A 16,618-nucleotide genomic window follows, 5' to 3' on the forward strand; every position below is an offset into this window, starting at 1 on the left:
CTCCCAGAGCTGCTTCCTCCCAGCTCCACTGACCCAGATTCAATCCTGACCTCGGTGTCTCTGTGTGGAGTTTGCACATTCTCTCTGTGACCACATGGGTTTCTTTCTCCCATGTGCCAAGAATATGCAGGTTGGCAGATTAATTGGCCACAGTAAGTTGCTCCAAATTTGTAGATGAATGTATAGTATATTCTGGGAAGAGCTGATGTGAATGCAGGATAGAACAAAATGGAAATAATTTCGAATTATTGTAAATGGGTGCTTTGTGGCTGATAGGCCAAAGCACCTATATTTCTCTATGAATCTTGATGGTTACACTTGTGCACACTCATGTAAGGGGTGGGGGGTGTTGGTGCTGGGAGGGGGCAACTATAAAAGATACAAATGCCCAGGCAGTTAGTTTGGTAAGGGACAGTGTGAACAGAAAATTTTAAAAAATGAGAAGGAAATAAAGACAGTCTAAGATGAACTTAAGATTGCAATACCTCTTAACAGAAAGCTCCAATAACAATAAAAAATCCTGTTATCAAACTATAATTAAAATCATAAACAAATGTTATATTTCAACTAGTATACAAATAATACATTACTAGTTACAAGCAGCTGGAAGCTTAAAGTTGCAAAATTCTCATTTTTTCCCCAAGATTATAACACCAAAAAGAAAATTTATACTGATGTGGTTAGCTTCAATTAAAATTTTCTTAAAACATACCACTGCAAAAGAAAGAAAAATGTACAAACCCTGTCAGGGATGTTGACATAAGTACCGGCATCTAACAGATCCTGAACAATCTCAATGTGACCTTCCTTTGCAGCAATCATCAAAGCTGTATTTCCATCTTTATCAGTCAAATTGACATTTGGGTTGCGCTTTAACAATTCTTTCACTTCTTCGGTGTAGCCGCCTTTAACAGCCACAATTAAAGCTGTCATGGAGTTCTACAAAAAGGCATGGGCAAAGAAAGTTTAATTTTAAAAAAGCGTAAATAATACTTTTCTAATATTATTAACTTTAGTTTGTCTACAATCTCATATTCCCCTAATGAGGAGATAGCTAATATATATTAATTTAGGTTTTAAACTCAGTATATGTAGGGAATGAAGAGCATTAGTGAAGCGAGAAAAGAAAAATGGAACAGATATATTTGTACATTACAATGAACTTCTGGAGAGTTTGGGGTACAAGGAGAATGTACGTCGTATAGATGGACATAATACAGTCCCAAAAATCTGTAAATATTGACAAACAAAATTCTACAAAGGTGAAGCAACACATTTTGATAGAGTGAATCAGGAAGTTATCTAACTCCTTGCACAGCAAGTGACCAAATTGAGTTTTATTTATTTGCAAAAGACAATAAGATAATATTTAAAAAAGATTAAAAGGTTAACAAATAAATGAAGAAACAACTTGCTGTTAGCTTTGAAAGTTCCACAAATTAAAAAAAAGGCAAAAACAGGTAGGGAATTTGTTTTACCTTTGAACTTTAGAGAAGGCAGAAGCTTGAAAGGTAATACAATCCCTAAACAAAAACTATTAATTTAACATAGAAAGGTAGTTTATTCAATTGTGAAAAGCTTAGTGCAACATTAGCCCTAATAAGAAATTATTTCTTCGATTGTTTGGAGCAACGACACAAGCTTCTGCTATTGCAAAAATAAAGAACCCGCAAAGTAAATTTCTTGAGGTTCTAAAGAATTCTATTACATAGCACATATATAGGACAAATGTGTGATGAACATATACGAGTACAGCAAAGGAACAGGCCATTGGCCCACAATATTGTGCCAAACCAACTAAGCAGCAAATCAAAAACACCTGAACACTAATCCCTCCTACTGACACAATGTTCTTATCTCTTCATCTTCCTTACATCTGTGTGCCTGTCCCAACATCTCTCAAATCCCTCTAATGTATTTGCCCCTACCACCATACCAGGCAGCATATTCCAGGCACCCACAACTCGGAGTAAAAAAAACCTAATCCTCACATCTCCCTTAAACCTACCGACTCTCACCTTCAATGCATGCCCTCTGGTATTAGACATTTCAACCCTGGGAAGTATACTTACTGTCTACTCTATCTATGCCTCTCACAATCTTATAAACCTCTATTAGATCTCCCCTCAGCTTCTGGCACTCCAGAGAAAAGAACCCAAGTTTATCCAGCCTCTCTTGATAGCAAATGCCCTCTAAACAAGGCAGCATCCTCTTCTGCACCCACTCCAAATCCTCAACATCCTTCCTACAGTGGAGCGACTAGAACAACATGCAATACTCCAGTGCAGCAGAGTTTTATAAAATCCCAACATAACCTCTTGACTTTTGAACTTAACACCGAGACTAATAAAAACAAGCATTCCATATGCCTTCTTAACCACCTTACACAGACCTGTGTAGCCACTTTCAAGGAGCTATGAAAGTGGATCCCAAAGTCTTTCTGCTCTGCAACACTTTACAATCTTGCCTTTAAGTGTACCGTAGTGGTTGGCAACCCGTCGATCGTGATCGACTGGTCGATCTTTGACTTTCCCAGCAGATCCCAAAAAAAAAAGAAAAATAAATACACAAATACTGTTGAGAGATTGTTTCTGGGTTGTGGGGTTTTAGTGCCGTTCTTTCTGCCCAGTGTGCATGCATGTAGCTCCCCCACACTACACAGTGTACTTCAGTGGTCCCCAACCACCGGGCCATGAGGAAACGATACGAGTCAGCTGCACCTTTCCTCAGTCCCTGTCACGTCCACTGCTGAACTTGAACCCACACGAGGTCATCAGTCTCCTGAAAGCAGTGACGCCCTCACGCGGCCAGCAGGAAATGCCGTTGCTACTGGCCTGGAGCGCAGACAGATGGGCGCCGCCTCTAAACCTGTTTAGCACACCAAATGTTCGTGGGGAAGCCGGTGCTAAAATATTCGCAGACGACTGGATCAGGATTTGGTAAGTAGCAGAGCAGCTACCCCACTGCGATCTATTGAAGCAAACTTTTGTCGGCCAATAGATCCTACAAGGGGGGACGGGTGCGTGTCCTGCCGCACTCCTCACTTGTTCGGTCGCTCCCTCCAGACTGCGACCGCTGCGGCACCAGCACGGGGACCTCCTTCCCTGACCTTGTCCTCTCACCCCACCCAAGACCAGCCACACCTGGCCAAGGCATCTGGCGGCGGGCGGGTGGGAGGCTGTCTAATGAGGCAATGAAGCCCTCAGAACTGCTTCAGTACCCTGAGTCCAAGCAACTTGCATTTAAAGACAAATCAGTTGAGTTTTTTGAGTGGAAAAAACGTGAGCAAGCGGGACAGAAGCTAAGTGCCGAGAGCCACAAAAACTAAATTGCAGAATAGACTGGACATAAGGAACCTGCTTCGCGTATCAGTGTATTCCAGTCGTGTTTAACACCACCCCCCCCCCCCCCATTGGCAATATTGTCAATATTAAACAGGTCCGCGGTGCAAAAAAAAGGGTGGGTACCTCTGGTGTTTATACATTATTTCTACTTCTGGGTTGCAGGGTTTTACTTCTGGTCTTTTCTGCCCCGGTGCGCATGCGTGTAACTAATCGATCTGGGGTGGACCTTGCCTTTCACTAAGGCCGAGGTAGGGGATCTTGGTCTTAAAAAGGTTGGTGACCACTAGTGTACCGTCTCCTTGCATTTGTCCTACCAAGGTGCAACCCTCAATCTGGGTTAAACCCCATCTCCAATTTCTCTGTCCATATCTGCAACTGGTGTATACCTCACTGTATTCTTTGCTAGTCTTTTACCCTGCCCACAACTCCACCAATCTTGGCATCTTTCACAAACTTACTAACCCACCCATCTACATTTTCATCCAAGACATTTACATGCATCATAAACAGCAGAGGTCCCTGTGGATCTATACTTCACCAGCGTCATCTTAAAACGGAAAATCAACAGCATTTCACTATGCATTATAAATATTAACATACTTTATTTAGACTTCAAATTACTAAACCTGTTTAAAATCCCATTTTACATTAAACAAAAACCATTGCAGATACATACAGCTCCTTCTTGATCAACATCCGCACCCATTTCCAACAAGTGTTTCACACACTCGAGATGACCCTTCCGTGCAGCCCAGATTAATGGAGTTGTCCCATACTAAGAAAGATAAACGTTTGAGAAAACACACTAAAATCTCAAAAATATTATTTCAACGGATTTTATATTTCAGATTGAGCAACAAGTTGTTCATGATCTACGAATATCTATCCAAATGATTTTCAGAACCAACAGCAATTCCTTCCTGAAGGCACGATAAAATTCTTATTCACATAAAGACAAATAACAATTAAACATGCATTTGAATTTTTTTTTAAAAAAAGTCAAACACTTTGATAATCATTGCTTTTGTTATTTATACATTGGTTATAGCAATTTATGTTTTCTTAGTCTACTAAATTCTTCACACAATTTTGGCATAAGTTCTTAGAAAATCAGTGCTTTGTAAATGATAAAGTTATGCTATATCATCTTTATAAACAAACAAAACTTATTAACTGCTATTTTTCTACTTAAATTTTAAATAAAATTCTAGATCAAGATCCTCCTAAAATAATTTACCCTTCATTTAATAATCAAACAAATTACTTTGGGAAAAAAAAGCTAAAATTTCACCACAATTCTTCAATTCCAAGTATATTTTATCACTAAAAACTGTTTAATACCTTGATGCAAGTTTATTACAAACTTTGTACTATTTATTTAGGAAGCTGCTCTTCATTCTTCCAGTTAAAAGTAACCTCAGCTATTGCAAAATTATTCCAGATTGCTAAGCAAAAGACATCTCATAAAAAGTGAAAATATCCCAGTAACAATCAACTTTCTTTCACAAGGATCATAAAAATGTTACAAGTAGTGCAATTTAGGACAATAATTGAGCAAATAATTGAAAAATAAAGAGGAAACAGGAAAAAATAAATAAATGGCAGCACTCTCACAGAACTAGTATCAACATGATGGACTGAATTACTTCCTTCTTGTCTACAAATTAAACACAATCCATATCTTGAGACACAAAACCTCACATTACTACTCAGCGGCAGACAATGTTCAGACTGTGAATCATCAAGAATAACAACCAAGCCTATATTATTCTGGGACAGTGCAAAACAGGGCTTGAATTCTTTCTTCTGATAGTTTGTAAATAATTTCTATTTGAGAATATACCAGTGCATATTGGAGTAGAACATCAATATGTTTAAAGGTTGAAACTCACATTGCATTTTTGTCCCATGTCTTTGAGTAATTTAATTATTGCATTGTACTCCTTTTTTACTAGAAGTTAGAAATTGCAGCACTCCAGTATTGAATGGCAGACAGAAACAGGCTGGGTTTTACAATAAAATTTAAGATAAAAAGCAAAAAAAAATTGAAATGGATCCAACTCCAGTGCTTTATATTCCATATAATGGAAAAATCAAACAATGATGGATCTGCCAGAAAAAAGCAGCTTACATAGGTTTAAAAAAAAGCTAGTGCAAGAGCAACCCCCCCCCCCCACCATTTGAACGCTCATACAAATATTCATGACCATGCACTATCCTTATAAGTCAATATCACAAACTAAGTTCCTGAAATCATCCTTTAACTTTTACCCTCCCCGGGGTGCACCTCTAAAATCGATTTCTCCTTTAAATGGATATATTACTGATCTAAGTTTCTGGCTAACAGGTCACTTTAAAAGTCTCTGCTAGGAAGCCAGATGAGAACAAAGTCATTTTACAAAGAGTAAAACAAACAGAAGAAAAATGTTGCAACTGCATTCATGTACCTTCCAAATAAACAAAAAATAAGAAATACAAAAAGCAGACAACTCAGATTGTTAGCATATCATTTAGAGAGAGGAATTAATTTGAACATCAAGTCTTCCCCCTTGCTGGAAAGGGTATCTGTAATTTTGTAATTGATTGTAATTTTCAAGTTTATTTCGATAAATCTCAAATGTCACTCTTGAATCATGCAGACAAAAATCTTATAGGATTTCCTGTTGATCAAATTGATAGAACTACATTTTTGATACACTCCAATGCATAAGCTTATATGAAGAATTCTATATTACATATTTACCTTGTCAGAACAGTTGACTTTGGCACCATGCTGCAGTAGAAGTTTAACAATTTCATGATGTCCTCGTCCAGCTGCCCATATGATAGGGTAAACACTATACTGTGGATTAAAGTAACACGTAGATTAAAAGACTGCTTTTGAAACATGCTGAGATGTGAGAACACAAAAAAAATTATCGTATACAAAATGTAGGACATAAAATAGCCAAAGTCTATAAAATACCATTTCAAACTGTATGCGACTGACAAAACCAAAATGACTAAGTTACTACTTTAAAAAACGCCATTGAGAATCACAAGGCTAGGAACAACAGTAAATAAAGTAATAAATCTCAAAGTTTTGTAACTGATTATACATAGCAGCATTTAGATCAATAACATGTAAACACTGATTTTCCAATGCCCATTATGGGTACACAGTTCGTAAGGTGTAATATAGCAGGGAGAAGCCCAAGTCAAATATACCAAAGAGAACTGATATCAAGGTATGTATGTGGTTGCCTCCAGCACTGTTCAGAAAAAAATCACTCACCTGTCCAGTAATATTTGGGTTTGCACCTTTCTCAAGTAATAGTCGTGAAATTTCCGTATGACCTTTGTATGCTGCCCACATAAGGGAAGTCCAACCACCCTACAAGATATAATGTAAAAATCAGAGCAATTTGTAAATGTTTATAGGTCTATTCCTATTCTCCATCTAAAAAACACATCCAGCAAGAAGAAAACAAATTTGCACATATACATTTAATTATTAAGATTAGAAGCATATGAAACAAATTCAATCCAAACACTGGTCCTCTGCTCACCTTTTATAACAATGGCCATAATCATCTGTTTGGTTCAAAATTTAAAGCTACATATATTTTTTCTGAATAATATGCTGTTTTTGAGTATTAAACAGCTATGCATCTCTTTCAATAAGTACTGCTGGTTAAACTTGCCAAAACAAAAAACACATTATATTTAAGTTCGGGTTGACAGAAAAATACGAGGGTAGAAATTTATGCAAAGCCTAAGGTGCTAAAACAAATATTACACACAGAAGCAACAGTTCTTCATTCCACCTCTGAAATTCAAACTCTGACTTAAACAGAACCAAACATTGAAAGCAAAGCAATATTATACATTGTGCATTTAGCTAGCACAAGTTACCCCAAGATCAATTTTCAATTTTAAGACTGCAATATAAACATAATTTTCTTTTTATATTCCTTTTGCCAACATAATTTATAAAGTTGAAGCAAACAGGCAAATAACTGTTTCAGAGCCAGTTATCAGGACAAATCACCACCTACCATCACCTCAGAATGGCTAACCAAGATTAAAACACTAGATTCACTGAATAAATTTGTATCCCACTCACTGTTAATTTGCAATCCAACATAGGGTGCCAAAGCATGGTTTACATTCCACAACAAAATTAAAAGCATCTTCTATGAGGTGCATGAGAAGGATAGCACTACTCATGTATTCTCAATCTAATCATGAATTATATACAAAGGAAAGATTTTTCATTACTGAAATATCTAGCCAGTTTGAATTAAGTATGAAATTACAAATTTATTTCAACATTCAATTTTGTTTAATGATAAGCTTTATTAACCTCAGTCAGTACAAGTTATTCTGATCTTTATTCAAACTGCTATGTTCATATACTATACTGTGCAAAAATCTTAGGCACACATATAGCTAGGATGCGCAAGACTTTTACACAGAACTATATTCATTTTATGTATTGCTCTGTACTGCTGCTGCCAAATTTCATGATTTATGTGAGTGATGACAAACTGATATGGGTCTCTAAACATAGAAAATAGGTGCAGGAGTAGGCCATTCAGCCCTTCAAGCCTGCACCGCCATTCAGTATGATCATGGCTGATCATCCAACTAGAACCCTGTACCTGCTTTCTCTTCATACCCCGATCCTGTTAGCCACAAGGGCCATATCTAACTTCCTCTTAAATATAGCCAATAACCGACCTCAACTGTTTCCTGTGGAAGAGAATTCCACAGATTCACCACTCTCTGGGTGAAGAAGTTTTTCCTCATCTCGGTCCTAAAAGGCATCCCCTTTATCTTTAAACTGTGACCCCCTCGTTCCGGACTTCCCCAACATCGGAAGCAATCTTCCTGCATCTAGCCTGCCCAATCCCTTTAGTGTGGACTGAGAGTGGGAAGGCAGCAGGGAGTGGGGAGGGAGAGGGAAAATGCCAGAGAGACATTCTGTAATGATCAATAAACCAATTGTTTGGAAACAAATTACCTTATCTGGTGCCTCAGGGCTTAGTGTGAATGCACCCAGGCCATTTCCACCCCCCAACACTCCTTTTCTGCCACCTGTCCCAAACATTCCAACAGCATTCCACACTCACCATTACCAACATCATTTTCTCACGCCAGATTGAGAAACATGCTCTCCACTCCACATTGACAAGTACAGTGCAGAAGTCTTGGGTACCCTAGCTATATATATGTGCTTTAGACTTTTGAACAGTACTGTACTGTTCAATGTAATCCATGATCAAACATGTAACTTGAAAAACAGGAAAGGAGTTTCATTTTACACTCACCATATCTCTGTGCTCCAGGTTAGCACTGAAGTTAATAAGTTCGCTTACAATTTCTAGATGACCTCCTTTTGCAGCTGAAATAAGAGCTGTCCAGTTATCCTGTCAAAAATGAAACAATCTCAAGTGAAAGTGATTTTGAAAATACCACTTAAGCAAAAAAAAAAACTGGTTATCAAAATTAGATACAAGAAGTGCTTACAACATCTTCCAGGTTACAGTTGGCTCCTTTCTTGAGCAATTCCTGTACTATCTCCAAATTTCCCTGCTCTGCTGCCAGCATCAATGGAGTTTGCCCACTCTGCAGATAGAATTGTTCATCAGTATCAAATATTTTCAACATTCAATTTATTGTCAAAAATGAACACAACTCTGACAGATTTAAGCTACTTCAAGTATTTTTATTATAAGGTAAGAGCACCACCTTGTATTCTGCAGGCATCTTACACTTTTTAAGAGCATGTAACAAAGTAATCAAAACAACCAATTACCTCTTCAGCGAATTTGGATATTAAGATTTGCTTTCTCAGCTTGAATACATTTTTGAGCATGGCTGAGCATGTACTTGATTAAGAATGATTAATGGCACCCTTGAAAATGCAAAGCACCATGTCAATTTAAAGCTCACTTTTTAAAAAAAGCATTTCTCAATACCACCCTAACCTTGGAAGTTGGAGTTCAGGAAGGAAAACAATTAATGACATGATCTCAAAATTCTTCTTAACCTACTAAACTGTATAGTTTGCCACACTTTCCTTGAAAGTGGTCAGTCAACCAAATGTGTGGCATAGCTCTCAGGCTCCAGTCCGAAAGCAAACTATAATTGTGGATACAGCCATATGACTGGATAATTATATCACTCAGAAATCCAAAGGTTTCAACTCAAAGTGTACCGTTAACCAAAATTAGAAAAAAATGTAGATTTCAATTTAGGTCTCAGGAGTCATCAAGCAGCCAAGGTGCTTACAGTATATATGCAAGAGCAGAGGGGGAAAAAAAATAAAATCAGAGGAAAACATGTCCTTTGAAAGTTTCAAATATCTTCAATTTAACAGTTACAAAACAAAACTGGGACAAATCTTCACTTGACTGTTGGGAGTCAAGCTAAGGGAGTCAAAGTAACTGCAATTTCTAGTATTAGCGTTACTAAAATAATAACAAAAAAGGAATAGCATTTTCTTCCCTAATTTATTTGTAGATCAATTGTGAATATCAAATTCTTTACCTTTTAATTGAAAATATGAAATAAAATGCACATGCAGCAAATTCAATTAAGTATAATCAACTTCCTACCTCATTTCTTTCATCGACATCCTTGTACTTCTCCAGCAATGCCTTGAAAGCACTGACATTCTCTTCTTCAATATAGGTTAATAAGCTCTGAGCTGTGACAGTGGCCATTTGTGATACAATCTCTCACAAATGCAGCCTTTTGACCGCACCTAACAATATTAACACAAGTTTACCTCACTTTCAAATCAACAAAAGCAGATACTAACAGATGTTAAGTATGAGTAAAGGAGTACAATTTTAATTTCATGTACCCAATGACAGCAACAAGTATTCCTACACCAAATAGTTATATTCATAAGAAATTTTCCTGATTTTTCAACAATACATTTCACCTACCAAAAATATTTACTTTGCTACAAATTGAGCACCCCTTATCTGAATATCCAAAATCCTTCAAAATCCAAATTTTTGAGCACTGACATGATGCTACAAATGGACAATTTCACAAGGCGCTGGGAAATTTCCCAGGCAATACACAGGTCTCTACTCAACACAGACAGTTCTGAGAAGTGACTTCACACATCCTGAATGGGGACCTCTTGGTGGCAGTCTGTTTTCAGCAGTCATCATAGTCAGATCTTCATACATTCTTCAGTATTGTATCTTTTGCACTTACCCTCTGCTCCGTGTTGTGAAGATATGTTGAATATATGAAAAGGCCTGCAGTTACCCCTATGAGTAATAATGAAAAGAAAAAGAGGAAGCATTTAGGTCTATCTACAGTTGCAAGAAAAAGTTTGTGAACCATTTGCAATTAACTTGTTTTCTGCATTAATTCCTCATAGAATGTGGTCTGATTTTCATCTGTCACAATAATCAACAAAGACAATCTGCCTAAACTAATACCACACAAACAATTGTACTTTTTCTAGTCAGTACCAAGAACACTTAAACAATTGCAGTCTAGGTTACAAAAAAAATGTGGGCAATGCCTTCAACAAAAGCTGTTTGGAGGCAGGTCTTCCAATCAATGAATGCTGGAGGAGGTGAAAAAGAATCCAACGGAAACAACAGAAGACCTGCAGAAATCTCTAGAACTCACTAAAGTGTCTGCCATAAGAAAAACACTGAACAAGAATGGTGTTCATGAAAGGACACCACAGAGGGACCACTGCTCTCCAAAAAATTCATTGCTGCACATTTCAAGTTTGCAAAAGACCACCTGGATGATCCACAATGTTTCTGGGATAATGTTCTGTGGACAGATGAGACTGAAGTTGAACATTTTGGCATAAATGCACACCTCTACGTCGGAAGGAAAAAGGGCACTGCACACCAACACCGAAACCTCAAACTAACTATGAAGCATGGTGGAAGAAACATCTTGGTTTGGGGATGCTTGACTGTTTTGCTGCCTTAGGGCCTGGACAGTTTGTAATCGTTGAGGGAACAATGAATTCAAAAGTTGCATGAAGACATTTTACAGGAGAATGCTAGGGTAGTGGTCTGTCACCTGAAGCTTAATAGCTGAATGATGCAACTAGACAATGATCTAAAACACAAGAGTAAATCAACAACAGAATGGTTTAAAAAGAAGAAATTTTGTGTTTCGGAATGGCCAAGTTAAAGTCCAGACCTTAACCCAATTGAGATGCTCTGGCATGGCCTGAAGAGGGCTGTTCATGTAAGATTTCCCAGAAATACTGATGAACTGAAACAATTTTGTATGGAGCAATGGTCTAAAATTCCTCCTCTCCATAGTGCATATCTGATCGGCAGCTAGAGGAAACATTTAGTGGAGGTTATTGCTGTTAAAGGAGGTTCTACCAGTCATTAAATACAAGGGTTAACATACCTTTTCCAGCCCAGACTGTGAATAACTAAACAATGAGTTCAATAAAGACATGAAAAGTACAAACTTTTGTGTGTTATTTGTTTAGACAGATAGTGTTTGTCTATTACTGTGACTCAGTTGAAGTTCAGACCACATTTTATAATTATTGGAAAAAAGTAGATAATTTTAAGGGTTCACAAACTCTTTCTTGCAACTGTATAACGCAAAGTCAAGTTGTTGGAAAAGCTTGACAGCAATGGAAGTGTGAGGCATCTGACAGAGGAATGCATGAAACCCTGTAGGAACTCAGTGGGTATGACAGCATCTGTGGAAATGAATAAACAGTTGACATTTCAGGACAGACCCCTCTTTGGGATTGGAAAGAAAGGGGAAAGACACCTGAATAATAAAGTGGGGGGAGGGGAAGGAGGATAGCTCAAAGGTTTTAGGTGAAACCAGGTGGATAGGAAAGACAAAGGCCTGAGGAGGAAGGAATCCAATATGAGAGGAGAGTGGACCACGGGAGAAAGGGAAAGAGGAGGAGACCCTGGGGAAGGTAATAGGCAAGTGAGAAGACACAAAAAGACAGAGTGGAAGACAGACTGGCTGAGGAGAATGGTGCTGCAACGACCACCATCTATGACCTGAAGAAACAGAAAGACCAACTGTCAAAGTTCCATGCTAAAAGTAAGAAGCAGAAGTTAACGAAAAATAGAAAAACACTGCATAAAGCGAAAAACAAAGATCTCAGTTGTGTACTGTAACAGTGGATTTGTCAACGGTGTGAATGTATGCCACTTAACAGAATACAATCATGAAACAAGCAAAGATCTATCACGATGAACCGAGAATTGAATATTCATCAGGCTAGTTGCAGAAATTTAAGGGCATGGCTTAGCATTACATTTTTAAAGATTTGTAGTGATAAAGCATCGCTGATCACAAAGCAGCATAAAAACTGAAGGGCTAGAGCAACATGTATTCACAACAGAACAGAAATCAGTTTATAAAATCAAAGAAAGATTGCTATGACAAAAACGCTTGTTAATGAGACAGATGATACTGAAAGAAACATTTAAGAAGTTATTCAGCACAGTGCCTCCACATCCCAAGAGCATACGCTTCCAGGTCCATCAACTGCTTCTGGTGTTCCTCCGCAGAATGATGTCAACAATGATGTACCGTCTAGCTCAAGTTTCTCAGACCTGATGTAGTTGTAGTGTTTGGTGCTACATTTATCTTCTTTGATAAGCAAAGATCATAGTTATTTGTAACTACAAAACATATTTTTGCATGAAATCTGAATTTCAACCCCACCTAAAATCCCATGTTGGAGTGTAACATGACCAGCGTCATTTTTGCATTAAAAATAAAACGTTGACTTCTTTTCCCAGTTTTCATTGAAATCTTTTGTTTTTACAGCTTACATAAAACCTAAAAAAGTAAAATACAAATACAGTGTACAGTAACCTTTTAATCAAAATACGACATCCTAGGTGGAGATGAAAGCCTGCCATTGCTTGTTCTTCAACAGCTGATTCAGGTATTCTTGTGATACCTCGGTGCCGTTTTTGATACCCAGCACACATTATACTTTCAATACAAGACCATAAGACATAGGAGCAGAATTAGACCATTTGCCCCTTCGAGTCTGCTCTACCATTCAATCATTGCTGATCCTTTCTTCCCCCTCCTCAGCCCCACTCCCCAGCCTTCTTCCCATAACCTTTGATGCCATGTCCAATCAAGAACCTTTCAAGCTCTGCCTTATATACACTCAACTATCTGGCCTCTACAGTTGCCTGCAGTAACAAAATCCACAAATTTCCCACCCTCTGGCTAAAGAAATTTCTCCCCATCTCTGTTTAGAAAGGGCACCCCTCTATCCTGAGGCTGTGCCCCCTTGTCCTAGACTTCCCTACCATGAGAAACATCCTTTCCACATCTACTGTTTCTAGACCTTTCAACATTTGAAAAGTTTCAATGAGATTCCCCCGATTCTTCTAAATTCCAGCGAGTACAGACCCAGAGCTATCAAACGTTCCTCGTATAATAACCTTTTCATACCCAGAACCACCCTTGTAAACTTCCACTGAACCCTCTCCAATGCCAGCACATCTTTTCTTAGATGAGGAGCCCAAAACTGTTCACAACAGTCAAGGTGAGGCCTCACCAGTGCCTTATAAAGCCTCAGCATCACATACCTGCTCTTGTATTCTAGACCTCTTGAAATGAATACTATATATTATATGAAAGGAATGTAACTTTTTTTTCCTGTTAAGTGCACGTGTGATGACCAAGTGTAAGACAAAGACCTGCTTACTGGTAGCACAAATTCAGAGTCAGAAATGATGGCGATGCCAAACAGCCACTGACTGTCCACCTGGGAGACTGAGGTAGTGATATCTCACCTTTCAGATGGTTCAATGTACACATTGTTTCATCCATAAAATTATCAAAATATTGTATGAAACTACATTCAGAGTATATTTATAAGCGGTATATGTATTGCAAATGTATGCTGTGTTTAGATTTTGGTCCCATCCCTAAACTATCTCATTATATAGGCAAATATCCCAAAATCCAAAAAAAAATCCAAAATCCAAAACACTTCTGGCTCCAAGCATTTTGGATAAGGGGTGCTCAACCTATATTCATTTAGAGAAACTTCTCAATTAGTATTATGATCAGATTGATTTGACCTTAAATAGGTGGAAAGCAAATAACTTTTCAAATGCTCATTATTAAATGGAATACCTCACCACAAATTATTCCAGAAAGCATTTAATATAGCAATCCCTTTTCACGATATTGAGCATCGGCATTCAGCAGCCAACAAGACCTGCCGTCAAGAGTTGTCATTTCAATTTGGACAACATTGTGCAGAGACATATGATTAATTGTTACAGTTTACACTGCCCACTCCACTCCACATCACTATGCATGGGCTCAAAGATAATTACAGAATGTCAGCAATCGTTCTTCATTATTTATATCCTCCTCATAAAGACAGTCTCTTAACAGCAAGATGGAATATGAAGAATAAATAAAAAACACAAAATGCTGGCAGAACTCAGCAGGCCAGACAGCATCTACAGGAGGAGGTAGTGACGACGTTTCGGGCTGAAACCCTTCATCGTCACTACCTCCTCCTGTAGATGCTGTCTGGCCTGCTGAGTTCTGCCAGCATTTTGTGTTTTTTATTTATTTCCAGCATCTGCAGATTCACTCGTGTTGCAATATGGAGAATGTCGGGAAGGAATTAACAAAAAGCACAAAGGTAAGAACAGAATTTAATTATTGAATGGTAGATCTGTTACCAGGAAGAGGATGGGAATAGAACAAGTGATAAAACAGCACTAAAATATACTGAAATATTGTACTAGATATGGCAAAGCCTGTTGTGCATGAAAAGCTTTAAAAATGAAGAGAGTCCATGAAATTAACATCAAAAAAAGTTTGACAAAGACTGGCCAAATGGTTGCTCAGGATTGTGCAATTATAATCTCAAGATCAAGAAAGACTAATTAATTCAGAGGCAAATGGACACCAAAGTAAGTGAACGCTTGACGAAGTTCCTGGGAGGTGAAAAACTAAATCAAAGAAGTTGACTGGCTAAATGATACAATTAAATGAGCACAACCATGTTTAGATTGAATCTCCCTTTCTGAAGATAATTTCTTCCAAATTCCATTTTTTTATTTTCTCTAGCACCTTTCTACCATCCCTTATATTAAAATTTAATTTATATAAACATAACAGTAAATTTATACTTGCCCGATTGCCTATTTTTTCCAGGGTAAAGATCCTTAACCCGATGCTCCTCAGCAGCCCAAACACTGCATAAATAAGAAATAGATGTGTAAGGTTTCTCACATATTTAAAAAAAACTTGCTTCAAGTCAAAAGATTGTTTAATTTGCCAACATTACATCCACAATCACAAATTTTCCATCACAGTTATAGAACTTAAGTATTAACCAACATCGGAATTAGGCCATTCAAGCCTCTAATCAACAAAAGATGAGAAGTTCAATAATTTTCATCAGGTTAAATAAAGTTTTATCTTACATGGGGGAGGATGAAGGTGAGGAAAATTATGTAACAAAATAATTAATACAGAAAATTAAATATAGCTAAAAACTATGGTATTGAACTTTGCAAACTGCTCCTTTTTGAGTCATGATGTGCTCCTTTTTTAATGCACATTATTTGCCCATTAAGATCAGTGCAGAAATTTAGGCATTAACAACCAAGCTCAAATTTCTGTTGAGTTTAATGGATAATTAATGTGCAAATTCAGCAGGTTCTAAAAATAATTTGGAGGCCAAGGGCAAGATACTTTTGAATCATGAAGATTTTATAAATTCACAATAGCTCTCTTCATCTGTGCATTAATTACTGTGCCAGTCAGTAATATGTTATTATTTTTCAGCAAGTTCTGACTCTCTGTAGGGATCCTCACAGGATTGGCAAGTACCTATATTGATTACTCAATATTTTAGACAAGTCATATCGGGGAATTTGAAACACTATTCCAAAGTGAAAGGCTGTTCTACAGCACTGTTGAAACTCGTTAAAAATAAATTATAAATAAATTATGCTAAAAATAAATATAGCATAAGCCCCAGAGTACCACTGCACTGAAGAACTTCTAAAAATTAGTATTTGCATCTCAAAAAGCATCTTTAGCAGATGAATGCAACTCTCTTTATATCACTACACAATCTCCACTACAATTTGACACTGCCATTGTGTTTTGTTGCAATTTGCAAATTTGATTGGAATTATGGCAATTGTGAAATTGAAACATTTTCATGTCAGACAAATAAAATCATGATTATGAAAAAGTTGTATATTAATTAAAAGAAATAAACAGCTCTAACAACAATTATTTAA

General features: G+C 37.4%; 1 protein-coding gene across 2 annotated transcripts in view; it reads right to left on the reverse strand.

The window, feature by feature from the left end:
* The window catches only part of LOC132400696 (kinase D-interacting substrate of 220 kDa-like), a 95,492-nt gene that overhangs the window by 70,798 nt on the left and 8,076 nt on the right, over positions 1 to 16,618 (reverse strand). For both annotated transcript variants that reach the window (XM_059981928.1, XM_059981927.1), the window contains exons 2-9: positions 15,498 to 15,559; positions 9,947 to 10,095; positions 8,856 to 8,954; positions 8,657 to 8,755; positions 6,619 to 6,717; positions 6,088 to 6,186; positions 4,021 to 4,119; positions 742 to 939 (exon numbers count right to left, since the gene is read on the reverse strand). In XM_059981928.1, coding sequence (XP_059837911.1) covers positions 742 to 939; positions 4,021 to 4,119; positions 6,088 to 6,186; positions 6,619 to 6,717; positions 8,657 to 8,755; positions 8,856 to 8,954; positions 9,947 to 10,054 — 801 coding nt within the window. In that variant the 5' untranslated portion in view covers positions 10,055 to 10,095; positions 15,498 to 15,559. The remainder of the gene's footprint in view (positions 1 to 741; positions 940 to 4,020; positions 4,120 to 6,087; positions 6,187 to 6,618; positions 6,718 to 8,656; positions 8,756 to 8,855; positions 8,955 to 9,946; positions 10,096 to 15,497; positions 15,560 to 16,618) is intronic.

The sequence above is a fragment of the Hypanus sabinus genome, chromosome 10 (genome assembly GCF_030144855.1).
Source record: "Hypanus sabinus isolate sHypSab1 chromosome 10, sHypSab1.hap1, whole genome shotgun sequence".
NCBI classification, from domain to species: Eukaryota; Metazoa; Chordata; class Chondrichthyes; order Myliobatiformes; family Dasyatidae; genus Hypanus; species Hypanus sabinus.